The sequence below is a fragment of the Rattus norvegicus genome, chromosome 4 (assembly GCF_021556685.1).
Source record: "Rattus norvegicus strain SHRSP/BbbUtx chromosome 4, alternate assembly SHRSP_T2T, whole genome shotgun sequence".
Taxonomy (NCBI): domain Eukaryota; kingdom Metazoa; phylum Chordata; class Mammalia; order Rodentia; family Muridae; genus Rattus; species Rattus norvegicus.
The window spans coordinates 162,809,142-162,826,292 of record NC_141537.1 but is presented as its reverse complement, the minus strand read 5'-3'; the positions used below and the strand labels follow the sequence as shown (position 1 = coordinate 162,826,292).

Genomic DNA, 17,151 nt, shown 5'->3' with positions numbered 1-17,151 from the left:
ACCTCTGGCTCCATTTGGAGTCCCTGAAGTCTGAGGGAGCTTTCTTTGAAGATACACTGAGGTCTGGTGGCTGCCTTGGCTGTTGTATGTACATGTACGAAATATCACCTGGGCCTTGGGTGGCTGGGTTCAAAGTTTGCCAAGGGTTCTACCAGTGACCAAGGTGACAATTCATTAGAGCACACACGATAAGGAGTAAATGTCACTGTTTCCTCCGAGCATGTGCTTCTTGGATAACTTGTCAGTGCAGCAATGACAGGCACACTACCAGGCGCCTGGCTGAGAGCAGAGTGGGCAGCCCTGTACTTGCCTGGTTTCCAGAGTTCTCAGAGCATCTGCTTAAGGTGACCAGTCAGTGAGATAGCAACCTTACCAAAATCTCAGGGCAGTGGATGCACAGGGTTACTAAGATTCCAAACTGTGCTGGGCACTATAGACGTACCTCAGGGGCACGAGAGCAGCCAGTGGTGGCCCTTATGCTCGACCTACATCCTGTTTCAATGCCAAGAGTTTGGCCTTCCGTGCTAGCAGACCAGTCTCCTACATGACAGCTGCTTTAAAATACTTTCTCAGTCTCTCTACCCTACAGATAAGGAAATCAAAGGCTTTGAGAGAGACTGTGGTTTCCCAGAGGTCACACAGCAAAACATGGGGACACATTTACAGTTCAGACTCTCTGATTCCCAAGCAATACTCCTCCAGTTCCCAGAAACAAGAACGCCACCTTAGGAGGGTATTCTGAGCCTTGGTACATGTGTGTGCATGCCTGTGTGTGTGAGTGTGAGTGTGTGTGAGTGTGAGTGTATGTGTGTGTGTGTGTAAGGGCCTAGAGTCTGCTCTGACTGGGAGGAACACTAGACTTCTGGATGCCTTTGGGCCCTTTCTCAAGGCTTCTGTCTATCTGCAGGACAGGGCAGATTAATGCCCAATTAATGTCATCTGGCCACTAGAGGGCACTCTAACCGAGGCTTGGCCATTACCAACCTCTGCTCAGTGAACAACACTGAAAAACCTGGGCAAGGAGTGAGATGCAGAGTCATACAATGGGGAGGTTCACACTCCGATCTGTAAGTACACTGCCTGCCCAGTGGCCTGCCACTGAACATTAGACTAGCTAGTAGCACTGACCTGCTCTGGCTTTAGGCTCTGAGCATTTGCAGCCTGGTGCCTGGCCCTCAGGTTCATTACCTTTGGCTACAATTTGTACAAAGGCGAGGGAGAAGTGGACTGAGGTGAACCAGGCCTGGTCAGTGTCCTTATTAGGCAGAGCCCTAAAAATCTGTGTGCTGGGTCCTTGGAAACCTGGAAATTCCTCCAGAAGCCGGAGTGAGGAGCAGCCTTGCCTGGCCCCAGAACTTCTTTGGCTTCCCTACAAGGGGCAGAGGCCTATCCTGGGAAATGTAAAACTGTAAGAAGGGCTATACTGTGCACCTCCCTGGGCCCTGTAGTCTAGCAGTGAGGAGACCAAGGAAGCACTGGGGAATTTTAGGGAGATGATGGACCTGTGTAGAAATAAAAGCAATGAGTGTCTTTTGTGGGGTACCTGCATCTGCTTGGCAGCTAGGCCCAACCATCATAGGAGAAGGCTTCATTTTAGGTACCTCAGAGACTCAGAGATGATCATGTAACTCAGACCATCAATGGCAGAATCAAGAAGGCTCTCCCTTGAGGGGCTGGGGACTTGCTTTTCAGCATGCGAAACTGTAGCTTGGCCCTCCAGTCCCACTGGGCAGGGAGTGGACCTTGGTCCAGAGACATCCCTTCTCTGGGAGTCTCCTCAGGTAGATGACATCAGCACTCCGTGTATTTCCTTCCCATGGGCCTCTATGTAGGGCAATGCACTTGGGAGAGCCGAGGGTCCTAATGGCTGCAGGTTTAGGTGGGAGGTGCATTCTCTGAGTCTCCGTTTTCTGATCTGGGAAGTAAGGAGTGTACTCAGCCTGGGTCTGGGGTGAGGGTCTATTAGGAGGAAGAATCTGAGACCACAGAAAACCAGATAAAGCCAGCTTGCACCTTCAGAGGCATGTGGGAGCCAGGCTCCCTGCCTGGGCCGTGTTCTCTCCTGCACATCCCTGGCTCTTACGCAGGCAATGTGCGGAAGGGGACACGAGCCTCATTGTGCAGATGACGTTGAAGGACAAGAAGGTAGGTAGTGGCTCCAAGTCATATGGAGCCAGTGTCAGATTGGGATCTTGGTGTCTGAATGTTCACCCCCTTCCCTTCTTGTGATGTCATTTACAGCACCGGGGTGGGAGATCCAGGCAGGGCAGCAGGATGCCTAGGACCTTCTAGAAGGGTGGCCACCACACAGCCCTACCATCTGAAGGAAGCAGGAGTATACACGTGGACAGGGCCACTTTCTGTGCCTGCTCAGAATCTGAGGCTCCTCCCCAAAGGTCCCTTGATGGTCCCTGTTGATGAAGGCTAGATGTGGGGCATGTAGGGAGAGGTATTGAGAAGAGAGGGTAGCTTTGCCCATCGTCAGGGAGATGGGGTGTATCTTCCCAGAAGAACACATGGATACACATGAAATGATGGCAGGCACATGCACACATATGTACACAGGCTACTTAAACACACACGTGCACACAACCTGACATAGATGTTCACAATCCCAGCAGGCTGTGCCGTGCACACAGGACACATGTTATACACCTGACCCCACACTCAGACTTGTCCTAGTTCCCCCTGTTCCTGACAAATTCAAGTTGTTTAAGGCTCTCCGGGGAATGAGACTGACACTGTGGTTCATCTTTGGTTGCAAAGGGAAAGGGGGTAGGGTAGGAGGGTGGAGCAGGGGTAGGGCAGGGCTAGGCATGCATGTGCAAAGCACCAGCTACTTTCCCCAAGACACGTTTGAGGGAAGACATCTCCTACTTCACTTACCTGAAGACAGGCTACCCCAATGCCCACTGCTCCCATGAGAAGCAGGTGGTCAGCCAAGAACTGCTCCAGCTTGGCCATGCAGCCTCCCTGTAATGTAGAGGTCAGTTACTCAAACCTTGGCCCAACAATAGGCAGGAGAATTGGGGGATGAGTGGCTGCCATCCTGTGTTAGCTGAGGCTGAGGGATGTCAGTGCTTAAAGGGGCCATCCTTAGAATTTTTCCTGGCCATTTTGAGAGCACCAGTGAATAGGCCATGATTTCTGAGACTTCTGAGATGGCATATTAATTCTTAGTACCCTGTCAGATCTTTGAGGGCCCCAGGCTCTATGATCCCATGCTAAAGAGTGTGCTTGCTTTCCTACACCTGCCTACTGAGCTAGCCTTTCTGGGGCTCCCCCCTAGACCCTAAGTGACCCCAGCACTCACCTCTACCTTGTAGATGTTGGAGGGGTGGGCCCGCTGACCACAGCGGGCTACCACTGTCTTGCAGCAGCTGTCGGGCACTTGGCGACCGATGGCTTCCTGAGACAAGATGTATACGCTGTGCTGCCAGTCGGCTGAGCTGTTACTGCCACAACATTTGAACTGAGAGGAGAGAGGAGGCTCAGGTGAGAAGGGTCTGTGTGGTGTTCCTGTCCCTGAGAACCAGGGCCAAGGGTTATGCTATTCAGGCCCCTCTCTCTTCTGTGATTTCCCTTTGGAGAAGGACTGGGTCTCTCTGGGGCCATTGTCTGCAGACACCTGATGTCTACCTTCTGTCAGGTATTCTAGGGTAGGGATTATCTGAGAGATGGGGGTCAGTCAGATGTGGGGCTTTCACAGTTGTGAGGTTTGGTGCCATTGGGGTGTACAACCAGGGTCCAGAGCTCAGGGAGGTCACAAAGGGGAGATGTCGTGTTCATCCAGTTGGGGGAAAAAAAAAAACCAATCTTGCTCAAGGTCTCAGGATTTCTGTTGAGCTTTGTAATTCAGACCTGAGACCAGAAGAACATGGAGTGTGTCCTAGAGACTATGCAGGACCCAGGCCAGTCAGCACTGACCTCAGAGGGTAGTGTGAGTGCCAAGTGAAGCCCAGTGGGTCCGCACTCTACCACATTCAAAGTGATTCAAAGAACTAGTTTGTCACCTCTCCCCTCTGAGTCAGGACACTGAGATCCTAAGACCTGAGATCCTAGGATCTTGCACAAAGTGCACGACACAGTTTGTCTTGTGGTTGTGGGGTCAGGGATATTTAACTCAAATTCTAGCCACCTACGCCATGCCAGGAACGAGGCAGAGGACTTGGCTTACCATGTTACTGTTCTTGAGAGGAACACAGAGGAAGAAGGGAAAAATGATTTGTTTGGGGTCGGCAAAACCTGTAAGTGTGAACAGAGAGCCTACACATCAATTTGCACACTAAACATGCTCACAGCACAAGACGACACCCAGAGGGCACACACAATGGAACAGCAAGATCAGAGCATACACACAACATAACAGCTAGATCAGAGAGAGCATGCCCACTACGCAATATCACACCCAGAGCATGCATGTGAGTAGTGAGATAAGAACATGACCACAGCTCACGAGAGCACAGAGCACAGGGAATGTGACAGCACACACAGAACAATGACTAGGGTGGGCTGTGCCGAGAATCATATGGCAGTTGTACACCATGTGTCCCTGTGGTACGTGGGTGTCATTTATACACATGTGGCTCAAATGTGGCCCTGGCTCTGATCCACCACTGTCTCAGGCGAGTTCCTTCCTTCCCCGGATGCTGGCTGGGACACTGACTGCCCCAGCTTGGGAGAGACCCACGTTATATACATTGATGCCATGGAGACAGGTCAGTGGCAGCCCTGTTTTCCCCCCAGGCCACCTGCAGACCCTCCTCCCTTACTCTGTACTCTGAGATGCCCAGGAAAAGCTGCCCAGTAGCACCTGCTACTTTCTGTGGCTCCCTGAGTGAGACCTGCTAGTCATGGCTCCTGCCCAAGCTTTGTCTCACACAGCTCCTTACATGTGCACACTGCTGCAATAGATGGTCAACGATGTGGGCTACCTTCTTCCAGCTTCTGGGCCAAGCACATGGGGCATGACTACATATGTCACGGGTACCTGTGTGTATGCACATACCCCTGGTCATTTTCTCAGCTATGTCTTCTTGGAAACAAGACCTTTGCCTACATCCCTCAGATGCTGTCCAGTGGCTCACAACCAGAAAACTTCCTTGCTCTGAGCCACAGTGGTTTGGTCTAGAACACTGGGTCCTTGGTGCCCATCTTCCTGAGGAAGGATGAAATTAGTCCATGGACAGGAGGAGACTGTCGGGAGACCCAAACTGGAAGGCAGCAGGGGTGAGGTTTGACCAGAGTGCAAGAGGTGTATCTGGGAAGCCAGAGTTCATTGAGTACTTTCTGTGGTGTCAAGGGACACATCTAGAGGTGACGCACCTCTCCGCCATATGGCTTAGGTTAGGGAAGCTCAGAGAAGGTGGGTGAATTATCAGAGGTCGATGGTATAGACTGGGAGAGACAGAGGCAGGGTGTAAACCTGTATCTCTCTCCGTGGCTTACATCCTGCTGCAGACGGTCCACTGAGGCTGTGATCTCTGCGGCCCCGGGCTGCCCATAGTGCTCAGTCAGGGTGCTGTGCAGATGCCGCTTCAGTTCATCGCTTAGCTGAGGAAGGGAGCATGGCGTGTCAGTGGATCCCCCCCACACCTCCCTCTAGGACCCAGGTGTCTCCAAATCCCCACCAGCTGGCGTCGGGAGACTGGAAGGGCTCAAATGGGGTGTGGTGAGCTGACAGGAGGGGCAGAGCTGACACTGGGGCTGAGGATGACACAGCTCATGCTGTGTCTCATAGGAGCTGCCTTCAACTTGCTGTGGATTTGAACTCTGATTACCAGATGAGGTTCGATATGTGGCAGGGGACACATCTGGAGGTGACGACCACGCCTGTGGACACTTGTGACCCTGCGAAACCGTGTGGGCACTGGCTTCAAATGAACTGCTTGGTTGGGACATACTGTCTATTCCATCCCTATGTCACCCTGTTCTTGCCTTCAAATCCTGAACCTGAAATCAAAAGCGTGGGAAGAGAGAGATCTCTGATCTTACCTGCCCAGGTTGGCAGGGCCTACTCCAGGCTTGACAGTGTGTCAGTCTGCTCTTTGACCCTTTCTGATCCCTTCTCAGTGATTGTCTTAGCAGGTGGGTTTCTTGTTTAGGGATCCCTGAGGGGTCAGGGGAGAAGGATGAACTGGTCTCTCTGAGAAACTCTCACTCAGGGTTCCCATGTGAAGCCCAGCAGTACCAAGAGAGGCAGAGAGATCTGCCAGATCTAGGACAGGAAACTGGGGTGCAGAGGACCATCAGCCCAGGAAACAGAGACACTTATGGGGACACCTGCTCCAGCTGCTTAGGCAGCACGAACCTAACCTCTTGCTATGACTCCATCATGTCACCAACAGAAAACTGCAACAGGACCTTGTACTTACCCTCTGGTAGTACACATGCGCCAGGACCCCTGCCACCAGCTCCACCAGGAAGATGGCCAGCAACAGGCAGAAATACTAGGGGCAAGGACAGGAATGGTCACTAGGGATAAGGGGTCCCCTGTAACAAGAGCCTCTGTAAAGAGGGGACAGCCAGGGCCTCTATCATCCCCCATTGTCCTCTTTCTAATCTACATCTGGACATGACAACCCCACCTCTGCTGGCTCCCACCACCAATTTTCCTGCTCACCCCTCTGCTCACTACTCTATGAGGAGCCTGAGAACCCACCTACCCATCCAGGCTTGAGTGGACCCTGGATGCCAGGTGCTCGGCATTGTGGCTAAGGTACTAGTGACTCGTGGGAGTTGGGGGGTACAAAGTGATTAGAACGCTGTGTATTCTTTGGGATAACCCTAGAGGCTCCTGATGTGGTGGGGTGTCAGAGCGGGCCTTGCAGAGGTGGTGACATCCACAAAACCTCTCTAAAAAGGACACATGGAGAGAAGCATACTCCAAGCAGAAGAGCACCGGCCCAGGAAGTCTGGAACAGGTGATGCAGACACCTATGTGGCTGGGAAGAAGCAGGCTGGGCCAAGGAAATAGGGCTCTGGAGAAGGCAAAAATAGAAGCTCAGGGGTGATGATTTGAGTCTTATATTTCAGCCTTGATGCCTGCTTCCTATCCTCCATAGATTTCCCCAGGACTCTTGGCTTCCCTCATCATGCTTGCCTCTCCAAGGTTCCTCGGTGCCGGCGCGGCCCTGAGCCTTCAGGTACCTGACTGTGAGCTGTCATCAACACTGCTGAGCTTCAGGGGAGCCAACAGGCTAGGTCCATACGATCTGGGAGAGGACTGGACAGGGACAGGGAGTGGCAGCAGAGCACAGGCACCCAAGGGACAATGAACAGAAGAAGTGGAGAGAGCAGAGAAGAAGTGAGAGAGGATGACCACTAAGAAAATCTCTCTTCTCTCCCTAGAGCCCACATCAGGCCACAACAGGGCAGCCACCAATGTGGACTGAGATCACAGAATGTAGGAAGGCCACCTCTGGGTGCTGTCTGAGATGAAGTAGGGGAAGGATTGTGGGCAAGACAGAGCTAGGAGTCCTTGCCTAACCCATGGGAGACTACATAGTCAGGGCTTGGGAAACACACAAAGGGCGTGGGATTACTTTCAACTCCTAAGGAAAGAACCCAGGCAAAGCTGTTCTTTCCATTACCTCTGTGCCCTCAGTAATATCATCGTGCCCTCTGCTCTCAGCACTGGGGCTGGCCATCACTGGTGACCAGGAAAGGTTGCTAGTCATTCTAGATGGGGGACTAGACTACCAGACACCCAAGGAGCCTGAGGCAGAGGGGACAAAGTATGTTCCTGATCACCCTTCCTGTTTTCTCCTATGTTGTCCTAGAAAAAGGACACACGGCCTGAACATTCAACCTTTGTCTGTTCCTCCTGGATGCACCCCATCATTCCATGGCTGAAGATAAGGAAAAGACAGAGTGGGGTGCCATGAGCAGTACAGGCTAGACATTCTGTGATGCTATATGCTATAGACATTGTCTGGGGTTCTGTCTGTCTGTCTAAGCTGGGCTTTCCAGGCTCTGGGTGTGAGACTCAGAACCAGTAGTATGGGAGAGGTTTGGGCTCTCCAAGACACATCCGTTGGCCCCAGGACTCTTCAATCTGTTTGGATGGATGGTACTGAGTGAGATACAGAGTAGGATGATGCATCTAAGAGGTCTGTGGTGCCTGCGTCTGCTCTCAGAAATGGGCATGAAGACATCGAGAGAGCTGGTGGCAATCTTCGTATCTGTGACAAGTCTAGGCTCTTGTGCTCACTGGGACTGGCTGAATGAGCACCACTGCAAATTAGAAAAATACTCTCAGACCAGAGTAGTATGCTTCCATAACAGCTGTGTGGGTGCTATGGTTTTTGTATGTAGGATTCAAGTTTCTGGGAATTTGTGGAAGCCCTGACCATGGGGTTTGGGCTTTCAATTCCTTGCCAATGGCCATGGTGGCATCACCTGCCCTGCCCGTCCTGACTGGTTGGAGAAGTTGACTTTCCAGAGCTCTGCTATGCTTCTTCCCAGAGCACAGCCAAGTGTAGGCTTGAACACTTGTCCGACAGTGTCAGGGACCAACAGTCTAGATCAGTGGAGGACACTCTGGAACTGCCTGGCCCACTAGACAGTATGGCTGCACTGTCACCATTCAGAAGACTGTCCCACTACTTCATAGCCCTCAGGGCCCCAATACCCCTACTATGTCTGCCCTTTTAGTTGGCTTGAAGTTGTCCTGCACTCCCTTTACCCAGATGTGCTACTAAGGGTAGCTTTTGTCTTGCTGCAGGGAATCTATAGGTAGGGACTACTGGTCAACCCAGGTCTCCCAAATGAATATTAGCATGCCCTCCAAGCTAGCAGGAAAGATGTGAGAGAGTACCTGTCCCTGAGCAGCAGTATTAGGCTGCTGGAAGTTAGGAGATCCCATCTTGCCACCTGCTTCTCTGTCAGCTGTGAGTCACTCATGGACACCAGCCCTGATGAGGTGCCTAATTCATACTGCTCCCCTGGGGAAATCACTACTATGGTAGCTCCTGAGAACAGGTGGAAAGAGGGAGGACAGAGACATGAAACCATGTTGCACCTCTGGACTCTGATGGGTGAAACTGGGACTGTTCAGAAGATCCAACAGGCCATGTGACATGTTAGGGTTTCATGTAGAGGAGGCACATTGGTACTGTGTGACATTCCCAAGGGAGCAAAGAGTGATGCTTCAGCATGCTCAGGTGTCCCAGGAAACAGGGGTGCAGCCTGGAGCTCTGAGGGGATTGAGCTAGCCACAGGTGACTGTTCAGGCAATCATTCTTACTGCAAGAGGATTTCAGATGTGTGACTCACCTGGGTGAGAGAGGCCCTGAGTGATAGCTCCTTGTGACAGCTCCCAGGAGGCAACAAAGGGCTCAGAGGATCCTATAGCTCTGAGCACAGGACTGATTGGTCCTAGAAGGTTGCTACATTTGTGATGGGAGGTCATGAGTCCTAACAAATACCTCTTCTACATGTTTTCTCAGTCCCTGTAGACCCCCAGCACAATCATCTCAGCCCCTCTGTATGACTCAGAGAGGCTCCGCTTGCACCCCAGGCCACCTGTCCAGCCTTCAAGCTTTAGCCCTCACCAATCCCACTGACGGTGCCTGCCTGCCCTTCATTTCCCAGCACAGTTCTGCCTCTACAGTGCCAACCTCTGAGGATGTCTGCAGCACCACCTGCCTGACACCTGGCTGACTCAGCCTTGTCTCTTTGGTCCTCTTCTTTGGACTTGGTTGCTTCTGATCCCTTCCCCTGCTGGTCCACTACTCCTTTGCTCTGGGGAGGCCTTCACCATCAACACAACAAAACTCAACTGCTTCTGTTGAAGAGCTCAGTCCTGTCTTCCCAGAGAAACTGTGAGCTTCTGGGGATAGGAATCATATCTTGGAGTTCCCTGGCTCTTCCCCTGTGCCTGGTAGGGTTGGGGATATGCTCAGGAAACACCCCTGGGCTACAGGAAGATCATGAGACAACAGGAACCCACAGCAGGGTCAGCTCTGTGCTGAAAAGCAGTTTAATCTTCCGTTCGAAAGGCAACACAGCTGCTACCTCAGTTCAGGTTACCCAACAGTTCACTCATTCTGGGAAGATTTTGCCTCCAGGGACCAGTTGGCAAATTCTGGAGACATTTCTCTATTGTCACAGCAGGGACAGAAGGTACTATGGGGTTCTAGAAGGCAGAGCCAGGGTGCCGCTGACCTTCTTTGAAGCATGGGACAGTTTCTAGTGCATGAAACTGCCCAGCAGACATATCAAGGATTCCGATTGGGAAAGTCTGAGACACACTCCCCCTCAGGTTGTCAGGCTAATGCAGAGACTTGATTTGCATGTGTGTCCCTAGGCACTTGGAGATGCACAAAAGAAGACTGGAGGAAAGTTATTCACTTGCCAAGAAGCCAGAGATGGGATCCAGAAACTCAAGCATTAGAGGGATTTGACTCTGCCTGCCTGGGAGGACACATCTGCACTAGTCAGTGTGACCTGAGCAAGGGTCAGGAGGCTGGAGTGATGGCCCAGGCTTGTGTAACTACTTCCTTCAAATGGAAGAATCCTCTCGGGGACACAAAGAAGCTACAAGAGTCACGGGCCTCTGTCCAAGGTTACATAGGCAGGAAGCAACTGCTGGACAGGGGAGCATTTGGGTGGGGCTGGCTGCAAGATGGGCTTGGAGCGCCAGAGATTCAGCCTCATCTGAGCTGGGGTGAACTTTTCAGTGAGAAAGCTGCTTTTTGGTCATCCACACTCCTGTGAGAAACGCCAATAAATTCATTTCTTCACCAAGAGGGACCTGGGTGGAATTGTTTTTTCCATCTGTTATTGGGGCCCTATTTGGGGTGAAAAGATGTTTGCTCAATACCCCAGGAAATGGCATTTAATCCCTGGGGAAACTGCTCTCTGAAGCTGTGGGTCCCTCTGCTGGATCTTGCTCCTAGTGACCCGGGGAGAGGTGCATTGCCTCTGCCACAAACAAGGAATCTTTAATAAAATGTTCCTCCATCCCCTTCACCATTCTGCATATGAGATTTTAAAACAGAAACAAAATCAGTTCACAAGGCTTGCCACCAAATCACCACATAACCATTGAGGTGCTGGTCATGGAGGGCTAGGAGAGGTAGTGAGATGAGGCTATTCTCAGGCTAGTCTTGAGGAAAGAGCAGAGTCTAGATGTGGCCATAGTTAACCAGTAGTGAGAAGCCCCTCTTCCCCTCCGGAAATCTCAGCAGCTGAGTGTGAAAGATGACAGCAGCAAGGGGTGGGGGGAAGGACCAAGGACTTCAGACCAAGCCAAACCAGAAAAGACAGAGCCAGCTGTTTAAGCAGCAAGTGACCTTGGGGCAAATTATTTTCTGACAATTACCCACCAGCTGGAGGCAGTTGGCTATTTGCAGAAGAGAGAGGCTATAGACTCAGAAGCATCAAGTCATTCCTCTAACAAGATGTCACTGTTGGAAGGTCGAAGGTGACCTCTAGTCCTCCTGGCGCCAGTCCAGTGCTCACACACTGGGTCAACGGGCTACAGCCTTGCCTTGCTGGATGCTGGGCCTCAGCCATCCCACCCGGGAGCTGTGAGGCTGTGCCAGTCTATGACTGACTCTCACATTCAGTCTGCTGGGGGTGGACAGGATGGGGTCTGGGCATAGACAGCAGCAGAACTAGCATGAAGATATCTGGCCAACAGCCTGAGGGGAGACTGAGACACGGCATCGAGGGACTTGACAGGTCCTGGGGAGGAAGGAGATGTTCCAGAAGCACAGAGGTCATCCAGAGTACAGGGCTAACTGCTGGGGCTGGAGAGGATCACCTTGCATGTATCCAAGCACCATGGAAGCAAAACACAGTTCCTGTGAGACAAGCCAAAGACAGGTGTCCGCCAGGTCTCATGTGGGGATTTCCCAGGATTCCATCTGAATGAGCTGAGTGACAAGATCCAGAGTACATACAGGGCCTGCAGCTGATTTCAGAGAGAGAAGCAGGCTCCCCATAGAGGGGTTGGGGTGGTGTGCATAGCGCAGGGATGCCAAGGATCCTCCTGCTGATAGATTTATGGATGAGGACCTGGCTAGCCTGCCCTGGAGACCCTGGATGGGTCTGGGCTTTCCTATTTTCTCACAGGCTAACAGGGAGCTAGAGTAGCATGCGATGAGGGCAGGGCATGGTGGCAGGGCCCAGGATAGGGCCACAGTGTGGTCCCTAGTGGCAAGAATTCTAAGAAAAGAGCTGTGATGGAGAAAAGGGAGCTGAGAAGGAAGCATTTCTAGCAGGAGCAAAAGAGGGGAGACCTTAGACTCCAGGGAACAGATAACCGGGGAAGTGGGGGTGGGTGGGAAAGGTCAGAGGTCTTGGAGGACAAAGCGTCCGAGACTAGTACAAACGTCTTTCAGGTCCTCTATTCCTCAGCAGACCAAACCAACAGTAGAATCACAGTCCCCTTTCTCTTCCCTACACTGTGTCCAGAAGAGCAGGAAAGCCGGGAACAAATGGATGCAAACACCTGTTAGCATGTAGCCTTCCGTGTGTGATGAAGCTCTGGCTGCAGAAGCTTGGAGGTGAGGGGTGACGAAGCACGGGAACTGGCTTTAAACAAACAAACAAACAAACAACAACAACAACAACAACAACAGAGCAAGCCAGCAGCAAACAAAAACCTGGGTCTATTGGGCATGCTGCTGGAGGTGGCAATGCTCAGGTACAGAGAAAGGTGGTCCTGGTTCAGAAGTAGTGACACAGAAGGTGGCCCGGCTTGCCTCTGTGATAAGATGCTCTGTGATTAGGGTAAAGTTCCCACCCTCCAGGTCTTGTGCATTCAATGCTGCAAGCAGAGGTGGGAGGGAGGTGTTTGTACAGCATGCTCTTCTGGCCAGGAAGAGTCAGACGGCTTCCTCCCTCCCTAGTGCATCCTTGTTGCTGTGCAGTGCTCTCTGCTTGGTGAGCAGGTCTTGTGTCCTTGCTTTGGGACCAGCCTGACCTTGGGATGTCACATTGTCTGCTTTGTAGTAGGCTAAGGGCGGTACGCGTGCTTGTCACAGCTAGAAGCTAGTGTCCCTACAACCTCAGTGTTAGTTATTAGGGCCCTGACCACAGACAGACAACACGAAGGCTTTCCCACAGTCAAGTACAGCACTAACCATGAAGGGGACACAGCCAGACATCTACTACCGCCGCTCCTCTTCTGGTTCCAAATAGAGGGAGACTCAGCCCCAAGGCCTGCTGCCGTGTTTCCAATGGAAGGCAATCTTTCTCTTTTGTGTAGCTACTTCCTCAAGTCCTAAAGAGACAAGCTGACTCATTAGAGTCTGGAAGCTCAGGGAACTTACAGGGATCAGGAGACTCAAAAAGATTCACCATGTCATACCCTGAGGTTATAAAAATAGTATTTGTGAAGGAGAGGAGTCTCTTCGGTGGAGCCGTCTGCAAGTTATAGGAAGCTCAAGGACCCAAGTTTCAAGTTGGTGTCCATATGGGGGTGAGTTATTGAATGAAGTAACTTGCTGAGGGTCACTTACGTTCCTGTGAGTAACTGGGGTACTGTTAGAGTCACAACAGTAAGTTACCCGGTGTACCCACTGCTGCCTCAAGGTAGATTTGGGTGGATTTATTTCTTCAGTGTGCCATCAGTACCCACTTGATGTGAATAAATGTCTCTCCAGGAAAAATAACACAACAGCCCTGTTTGTGCCGCTTCCTGCGGTTGGGTGGGTGTGGGGTGAAGGCTCAGTTGCTCAGATAGAGACAAGTGGGGGTGGGGGCTCAGTTCTGTAAAATGACCCCTTTTCTCCACAGGCTACCTCTTCCCTGATGGTCTCATTATCCTCCATGGGGTGCTTTCTGCAGCCTGGCTCACAGGCTTCAGAATGAGGGCCAACCACCCAGAGAGGGGAGCAATCTTCAGGTTTGCCAGGCATGAGGGGTGGGCACTGCTGCTGCCCATGTTTCCAAGGCTGGAGCGCAGCAGTGACACACACAAATAGGTTAGGTACAAGAGAGGGTTTCCTGCACGCTCCAGCCAAGGTCCTAGGGAAGGAGCCAGAAACCAGGCTGCAAGACCTAGATACATCCAAGGTCACCAAAGGCATCTAGTTCTGCACCATTAGAAGTAATCAGAGGCAGCAATGCTCTTTGGTTGCTGCACACTTGGCTAGGACCAGGTGACTAATACCCATGCAGATGCTACCACTTTCAGGATCTTGCCTGGGCGACAATGTGGGTCAGTCCTGGGAACAGAGTAGCTGGCACCTTAGGAGATCAAGTTGTCATAAAAGCTCTCCACTAGGCAATCTCACAGGCCAGAGGGAAGCTATGGCTTGACACCTGACTCTCCTGTCCGAACCACTGTCATCACCTCCTCCTCTTCCTCCTCCTCCTCCTCCGTTCTTCCATGGTTCACATGGCCAACTCTCCAACCATCCAACCATCTTTAAGACCATGGTCTCCAGCCTCCTCAAGTCCAGTCTAACTGTCCCTTGGTCTAGATGGTCTTCCCAGAAGGGTCCGAGCCCATGGATGGTTGTGTAGGAAAGATGTGGAACCTGTAAAGGGAGTGTCCTGTGCTTGGAGTTAGTCCCTGTGTTGCTCTGATCAGGATCAGCAAACAGAGCTTTGAAGTTTTGACAGAGTCTGGGGCCCGGCAGACGTTAGACAGTCTGCTTCGGTTGTGTGCTTTGTCATAGATGTGTGTCATGTCCTTTGTAGACACCTGCCTGCTTCCATGGGCATCCCACACCACAGTGATTTTCCTGGCTGGATGTCACTGTTCAGTGAGGACAGGAAAAGTGAATGTGTGTGTGTGTGTGTGTGTGTGTGTGTGTGCGTGCGTGCGTGCGTGTGTGTGTGTGTGTGTGTGTGTGTGTGTGTATTATACAAACGTGAGTACTGAGACACCAGCAGACTCATAAGCAACACAGCCCAGAACCTTCTTGCTCTCTGTTCTGTCCTGCCTGTGAAAGAAGCAATTCCTAAAATGACCAAGGACAGATGGGAATCCAGTACCCTGAGTCACCCACTTCCTGCCTCACTGTCCTTTCAGGCATCGAACTTTGAATTGTTTAACTCAGAACTTACTCTCACTGCTTCCTTGGGCTAACACAGGCAGCATTAAAAGCCCAGTTTCGGTAGAGAGATGATAAGTTCCTTCAGATGTTTTCTGGAGAGGACTGCTCTGCCTTTATTCATTTCTCCCTCTGTGTTAACAACCTTTTGAAATCTTTAATCAGAAGGAGGCAGCAGGAAGCCCCAAAGGAGAAACAGTGAGTCCAGTTCCACAAACAGTGGTCCCCAAAGAGAAAAGTGAAAAGATCAAAGACCGGTATTGGGATGGCGGGCGTCGGGGTTGGACTGCGATGGGGGTAGGAGTGTCCTCAAGCATCCCCAGGAAGAGTCTAGGAAGGGGCTGGCCTACTTGCACCAAGGCTAGATATCCCTTCCTCCTACTCCCTTCGTCCTGGCATGTCTGCAGCCCCCAAAAGTCATTTTTCTAAGAAGGAGACAGTCTTTGGGGACAGGAATAGCTCATCCTTGTGGACGCTGTAGCAGCGATCAGCTTGCTATAAGAACCAAGAAGGGAAAAGGGATGGACTTTAAATTATTCACATCAGGTCTTCTATTTTAGCTGAGAGAGAGAGAGAGAGAGAGAGAGAGAGAGAGAGAGAGAGAGAGAGAGAGAGAGAGAGAGAGAATGAATTCAGGCCATCTGAGCCGAAGGCTGATGATGACCAGGACCCATGCCACCCAGATCAAAGGAGGGGCCTATTTTTAGAATTTGGAATGTGGGCCCTGCAAACTTTTATATCTTCAGCCAAATGAAGATCGTGATGGATGGCTCAGACTAAACTGGGTCTTTGTCAGGAGCTTTTTTTACTTTTAAGGAGGGGATGGGTGAAAAAAGTAAGTTCTAGAACCCAGTTTCTGGAAACCAGGGACCCTGAATCACAACGTTTCCATCTGGTCTTCTGAGGTTTTGTTAGCTAGGAGGGCAAAGACTAGAACTCACAGCAGATATATCTGGACTGGTACTCACAAGCAGGTTTGGTTTTTTGTTTGTTTGTTTGCTTTTGTTTTGCTTTCACAGTCTGCCCAGCTTGCTGTGCAACCTCCAGTTTGGGTGAGTGACCCAGCCTCTCCTAGGCACTGTAGTAACTCCATTGCTACAGACGACGCAGTGTGGGGATAATGAGGAAGCCACGTTATATAAAGATCATAAAAGCATAGCTCTAATCAACACATCATAGCACAACTCCTTTGAGAAGGGACCTAAATTAGCAGTTATTTTTAGGGCGCTGCTCCCAACGTGCCCACAGCCTGGGTGAGGACACATCCCCCTTAGAAGTTGCCACAGTGAGTTCAGAGGACACCAGGATCTACCCCCTACAGCCCAACTGTGCCCTCCCCTGTGATTTACTGACTTGCCTTGCTCTGCCTGTCACTCAGCCAGAGTGGTCCTCTGTGCTGATCTGTTTGGTGGCACTTAAATCTTTGAAACAGACCCAGGAAGTCCCAGAGGGTCAGATCTTACAGCCACGGCTCTGGGAGCCTGCAACTCTCTTCCAATAGAACTGGAGAACATCTTTCCACTCCCAGGTCAGCACCAATGTCCCAAGAACAGACCTTGCAGTGGCTGCACAGAGACCCAGAGTCACACAACTGGCTCTGCTGGGCTCACTGAGAAAGGACTTCAATTGAAATGAGCTCAGATTCCAATGGAGGAAAACCCAGTGACCTGCAGAAATGAACCGTCCTCCTCTCACACCCAGCACACTTTCCTGTCAGCCCCTTCCCAAGGGCATTACTCTCTCTCCATTCTTTCTTAGCCAGAGCTGGACCACAAAGCCTGATGAAGTCACAACTCTGGGGCAGGGTCTTATCTACCTTACACACTGACTGTTTTCTATACCTTTGATTCCCCTAGCAGGGCACAGGCTAGTGTCTTTTTCCAAACGAAATGCCAAGAATGTAGGGCGATTTCTGGTAACTTGTTCCCCGATTCACTCCAAAGTAGAAATATTGGCCATGTAACACAAGGACTGCCAGGGTGACAGCACGCGTTTAGGAAGGGTGGCTCTGTAACATGGGAGTGGGTAATCCCTGAAGGGGGCCCTTACACCCCACACCCCAGGTGGAGCACAGAGAAAGTTCTAGAATATACTGAAAAACATTCAGAATGTGTGTGTATGTGTGTGTGCACACACA

The 17,151-nt window shown here is 51.3% G+C and overlaps 1 protein-coding gene across 4 annotated transcripts in view; it reads right to left on the bottom strand.

Annotated features, from left to right (window-relative positions):
* Positions 1-17,151, bottom strand: part of Tspan11 (tetraspanin 11) — a 67,179-nt gene that overhangs the window by 6,254 nt on the left and 43,774 nt on the right. For 2 of the 4 annotated variants that reach the window (XM_087657722.1, NM_001024262.1), the window contains 4 exon segments: positions 6,375-6,449; positions 5,449-5,553; positions 3,314-3,472; positions 2,887-2,973 (listed from right to left, as the gene is read on the bottom strand). In XM_087657722.1, coding sequence (XP_087513848.1) covers positions 2,887-2,973; positions 3,314-3,472; positions 5,449-5,553; positions 6,375-6,449 — 426 coding nt within the window. 4 annotated transcript variants of the gene reach the window in all.